This window comes from Leucopleurus acutus, assembly GCF_964270905.1.
Source record: "Leucopleurus acutus genome assembly, chromosome: 18".
NCBI classification, from domain to species: Eukaryota; Metazoa; Chordata; class Mammalia; order Artiodactyla; family Delphinidae; genus Leucopleurus; species Leucopleurus acutus.
This window is the reverse complement of record NC_139160.1, coordinates 12415595-12421586: the sequence shown is the minus strand read 5'-3', so window position 1 is coordinate 12421586 and position 5992 is coordinate 12415595. Positions and strand designations below refer to the sequence as shown.

General features: G+C 43.7%; 1 protein-coding gene across 1 annotated transcript; it reads right to left on the bottom strand.

The window, feature by feature from the left end:
* Window positions 1–5535: 5535 nt before the first annotated feature.
* On the bottom strand, window positions 5536–5923 carry SERTM1 (serine rich and transmembrane domain containing 1; the record flags this gene model as incomplete). The annotated part of the gene is made up of 1 exon (XM_082859412.1): window positions 5536–5923. Exon 1 carries the CDS (start codon window positions 5857–5859, stop codon window positions 5536–5538), a length of 324 nt encoding a protein of 107 aa, XP_082715538.1. The 5' UTR covers window positions 5860–5923.
* Window positions 5924–5992: the final 69 nt, after the last annotated feature.

Here is a 5992-nt window from a genome sequence, read left to right as displayed (position 1 = left end):
GATAGTAGGCAGGATAATACAGGGATATTTGAACTGTCAGGAGCCAAACGTTCTACCCAGCGTTTGCTTGATATTTGCACATACAGTACTACTCACCACATATTAAGCAATGTGGTGTTAGATGGTTTACATACCATTTCTGCTTAATTTTTACATCGTGTAAGGAAGTTACTGTTCTCTTTACATTATTAAGATCATGGAGGCTCAGAGAGGTTGCCTAAGGTCACGGAGGTAATAATTAGGGCTTAAGGATTTGAACCAGCCTCTGTCTGAATCTACACCCTGTGTTCCATGGCACATGGAGTGAGTTAAACAGGGCAGGCAGATAACTGAGCATAAACTACCCAAGAGTGTCAACTATTCACAAGAGGCTAGAATAATAAAGAATAAGCCGTGTAGTAGATAAAGCATGACTGCTTTTTCAGGAATGGAATTTTAAAAGTAGCAAAATTTTAAACACTTCAACTTTACTGCAGTATTAGTTTTATTGGAACATTAGGCACACGTCACGTTAAAAATACTGGAGGGCTTTCCTGGTGGCGCGGTGGTTGAGAGTCCACCTGCCGATGCAGGGGACATGGGTTCGTGCCCCGGTCTGGGAGGATCCCACATGCCTCGGAGCGGCTGGGCCTGTGAGCCATGGCCGCTGAGCCTGCACGTCCGGAGCCTGTGCTCCGCAACGGGAGAGGCCACAACAGTGAGAGGCCCGCGTACCGCAAAAAAAATAAAAAAATAAAAATACTGGAGTAAGAGTTACATGGGCTGAAAATGATTGAAAGACTTTAGACCAGGGCCAAATGGGGACAAGTGAGGAGAGGAGAGGAGGGGAATCTGAGTAGGTGGGGAGGTTGGGGGAGAAGGAGAGGGAGAGAGAGAAGGAGGGAGGGGAGAGGGAGAGAGGGAGAGAGGTGAGCGTGTGGAGGAGGAACGGAGTTGTGTGGTAACACTCGTTCTAAGCTAAGACCGTTTCCATGGCTAGAAGATGAACAGATATTTGTAGCAGGGAGAACAACTCTCCACCCACTCCCATACCCCACCCATGGTGGATCCGAATAGAACTTTGTGTCCATCTCTGGTCTATTTTCCACAAAGTAGCTAGAGTAATCTTTCTTAAACATAAATTCAGTTATTTAACTTCTCTGCTTAAAACTGTTCAGTGGATTCCCCCTGCTCTCCAAATAAAACTCAAATTCCTACTATAACCTACTAGGCCCTGTATAATCTGCCCCTGCCTACCACTCCAACTTCATGCTGTGCACCTCAGCACTCTGACTTTCCTGCTCACAAGAACTGAGATCTTTCCTGCCACAGGGCCTTTGCACATGCTACTCCCTTTGAAAAAATACTCTTCCCAGCGTGTTTCAATGCTTACATGTGATCTCATCAGAAAGGCCCTTCCTGACCACCATATCTTAAGTGAGTTTCCCTTCTTGTCTATCATTTCACCATTTTATTCTCTTCATAGAGCTAACTGTAATTGTAATTATACATATTGTTTATTCATTTGTTTCTGTATTTTCTTCACTAGATTATAAGCTTCCTGAGGGCAGGAACTATATCTGCTTGTTATACTTAGTGACAATGGACTTACTTGTTTATTTAATAAATACCTGATGATAATGATGTCTCCCTACAGTGTTCAGGGTGGCACACCCTCCCTCAGAAAGGATCAGAGCTAAGATAAAGAAAGGCAGTCAGTACTTGGAATGGTTTGATGAGGACTCTGAATAGTCAGATGTGAAGTGACTACAGGAATCAGTGAGCTCTGTTGTAATGAAAGGAGCGTTACTAGGAATTGTCTCTTACAAAATAGAGATGTTTAGGCATGGTTTTGAAGTTGAAGAATGGTTAAGGAGGAGCTCGTGTGCTCTGCTCACTGCTGAGGGCAGCGTTATAGTGAAGTCAGTGGACTGTGTAAACTGTGTTGTCTTTGAACACTGAGAATTGTTGTTTGTTCCTGGGAGGTTTGTGTGTGTGCGAGAGTGTATGCTACACACACCACACACACACACACACACACACACACACGTGGGATTCTGAGAGCTCCCCACTGGTGACCAGGAAGAAAGAGCACAGTTACCCTCTCAGGGGGATAGACTGAAGGGAGCTGGCCTGGGAGCCCCAGAGCTCCCCTTGGACTCTTCCGCTTCAGCCTCCCGCCAATCACCCACGGGAACTACCGCCTCCCCGCACACCCTGTTCTGAGTAACTCAAGTTCTGGGAACTGCAGTGCTGAGGCTTGGGTTCTGTGTGTTGTACCAAGTAGGACGGATCTTAGAGGGCCTCCTAAAGGACAGGGGGACCTGGCATTGGTCTGAAGTGGGAGCCTCTTCAGTGGGGAGAGGCAGACCTCAGGCAGCAAGTCTAGAAACTGGGGTTTTTCTTGGAGAACGTTTCCTTTTCATTCGCTGTTCATTCATGTGCTGTTGTTTTCCTTTGCATTGTGGGGATAGTCTAGTTTGGATACTGTGTAAAACATTTTCTCTCATTTGATAAACCTCATCAGTGACCCCCCAGTCCTCTAACCTAGCCTGTTATAGGCACATGATCTTGTGAAAGAGGTGCTGTGGGGAAGAAGGGCTGTGACTTTCCTTAGGTCCCTCTTCGACGGAGCCCAGTGTGATGGCAGCCACTTTCCACCTAGGAAGGTGGCCTGGAGTTCAGCCCCGCACCCCCCCAGTGGGCAGGGCTGTGAGCCGTGTAAGGGGCGAGGGGACACTTTGCTTGGAGAGACAGCAGTTACTTAGGCAGCGGTCCAGAGGTAAGACCTCCCTGTCCTCCACAAATACGCTTGAGCAATATATGCGACCCTTTCTCTGCCACAGTGTGTCCTACTGACCATGAGCATCACCCAGCATCCTTGTTAAAAATACCACTTCCCTGGCTCCACTCCTGAGGTCTGGACTGTGGCCCCAGAACCTGAATATTTCCCAAGCATCCAGGTGATTCTTCTGATCAGGGAAGTGTGGGTCTCACTGCCCCAGAGGGAGGGGACCCTTCAGAGGTGGGGAGAGGCTGACATTTGGGCCACTAATTATTGACCCTGCTTCAGAGAGGATGTGAAGGAAAAGCCTCCCTAGGAGAGAAGCTTGCAGACGACCTCACTGAGAACAAACAATAAGAGAAGAGCCAGGCTTTCAGTGGGCTTGATTTCTTTATTTATAAACGAGTCTTCCAACCTTTCTGAACTTCTTAACACAAATTCATCTCAAGTTGTACAATCTGTTATCCTGACAAGCTGGGAATGACAAATCCTGTTTTACATCTTTGAATGTTGCTTCCAATCACTCTAGTTAACCTTGAGAGCTAGAAACATCATGGCAGGGGGAGGGGGAGGGGTGTGTGTGACTGCAAATTTAAAAAAAAATGTTAGTTTTACTTTTAGAAGCCTTTAGATCTCTTCCAGAAGGAAAGAGTATAAAGTTACCCCTTAGAACAGATCATACTAAGATTGTACTGTTGTGTGGCAAATTTGCTCCTTTATTTTTTAAAATCAGTTCATCCAAGTCCTTTCTTCCTTGGTAACCAAAATAGCACAAGATTAATCAAAGAGCAAAAGTGAATATAGATGCCTCTGTAATCCTGTGCAGCTTTCACACAACTCTTAATTGGGAGTGTGTGAATATATATATTATATATTCTGAGAATGTGTTGTGTACAGACACACAAACACACACACACACACACACACATATACACACACAGAATGCTATAATGGTCTAAAATAGCAGAGTTTTTCTGGTCCAGCATTTATACTACATAATAACATTCTAACACACTGCCATGCTTTAAATGACAGCAAAGGCAAAATTTTCACTAATTATACATTTTAGGGCAGCAACTCTGTGCAGGTCTTATGGTGTTTGAGGACATTTTTGATATATATAAACCTTTCAATGTGGTCTGATTTAAGTGAGGCTTATGGATTTAAAAAAAAAACAAAACCTTCTGATCCTCACTTACCGATCCTGCATTTATCTCAGCATTTTAGAATGACAAAGATAGACCCTGTGAAAATGGCGGATTCTTCATCCCATCCCAGTTCTGGATGGAGATGCCACACAACCAAACCAAAGGGTGGGTTGAAGGCCCACCACTTAAGATTAGTAAATGTTTTGGACAAGAAGGATCCAGTTGCCATGGGCAGACAGGGGCATGTTGATGCAGTGGGCTTCGTAGGCTGAATACATTCAGTGTTTACACCGTGGACCATTTATTTTAAAAATTAATTTAAAATTCTTACTCTTAAGAAGCCATAGTTTGCTTGCTTTGTTAGTTTTTTAGGGGCAGCTTGATTCCCTCCATATTCCATGTCTATGTTCAGGTGTGTGGCTCATTTCATGGACAAAGCCTGAGTTCAGGTGTGCTTGGCTGACCACAGTATGGCAGCCCCAGGATCACTAAGCTCCCAGCAGCTACCCAACGTGAGTGTTTACAATTTTAAACATAAATCCACATTCTGGAATCCTAATGTAGAGTATTATGTTAACACACAACAACAAGTTATCAGAGACCTGTAACGTGCATGGAGTATATAATAACATGGATATTAGCTATTGAGTCTTCTAAGTTTTGCAACCTAATAAGAGTGAACAAACATCTGACATCTTGGAGTCTTACTATAATTCTGCACTAAACTTATAAAGACTGTGAAACTGAATAAAGGAACATATACAACTGCGAGGAGTTATTACTGTACAAAATACAACTAAATTAGTATTTTCCATATGTGTGATTCCATTGATGGGAATTACAGATATAAAATAAACGTCCTGGTGTCTGTTCTGGCGCTTCTCTTAGTAATAGCAACAGCAATTATCACAAAGAATTCCACCATGTTAGGGGCATTATGACTATAACATAAGTAGGTAAAAACCCAAGAGGCAGAAATACATTACAAATGGCATTATAACACATATTTTTCTTGCTATTAAAAGTTAAAGTCTTCCAGAACTTTTCCACATATGACTTAATTCATCAATAAATGTGATTTAGAAAACATTTAAAATATTTTTGTCCCCGGTTTTAGAGATGTTATACATGAAATCTAAATTGAGTCTTTTTTTTTAAATTGGTGTTTCCACTTTATCTTTTAAATATGGATAATATCTTCCACATTGCTCAGACTTCACTTAGCCAGTTTCTGCTGAGTCGGTTGATTTTACGGTTTTGTAAGAGAAGCCAAGTGCAGAGCCCTGATCCAGCATCCTCTGCTAGGCCGCCTCAGGTGAGTTCTGCCTCAAGTGTCCAACAGGGTGGCCTGACCCACTGAGAAGAAGCCAGCCCCAGATTCACCAAGCAGTCTGGGTGAAATTCTGCACCTTGCATGCATTTCTGTCAGCATCAACTCCGACATTCACAATGAAAAGCATCATGAACAGGAAAAGAAATCAGGGCTGAAGGAGAAGGAGAACTGGGTCTAATCAGTAGAAAAGAACAAAATGGGCGTTTCTTTCCTGAGGCACGTACTTCATGCGACACTTCCCAGGGAAAACTCCCCGAGGGCCGCAGCATTGAAGGATTCTTACATTTTCTTCAGGAGGAAAGGTTTGAAAAAGTGGACCTTTGCGAGGAAATACTGCAGACTTCCAAGTTGGTGAAAGAACTTCCAGCGTCGCTTGGATACTCCGGGTAGGAGGAACTGGAGGAGATGATATTTTTGAGCCTCTGGAGGGCAATGATTAAAAGTAGAAGCAGGAAGGCTAACAGGCTGAGGAATATGGACACATAGATATAGACATTTGACAGGTGGCCTGAGGACGGGTCCACCGATGTGGACAGGGATGTGGGAAATAGCTCGAGGAAAGTTCCATTCTCCATACTCCCCGAGAATACAGATGAAGAGTCAGGTTCAGACATCTTTATGGAAGGTCAAAGAATGCACAGGATATGAAAAGCCGTTTCACACAGGGGTCAACAGGGACAGAATCAGCATTCTTTTTGTCATGATAGTATCAGCAAACATTGCGGGTGGTTAAATCAGTACAGCAAA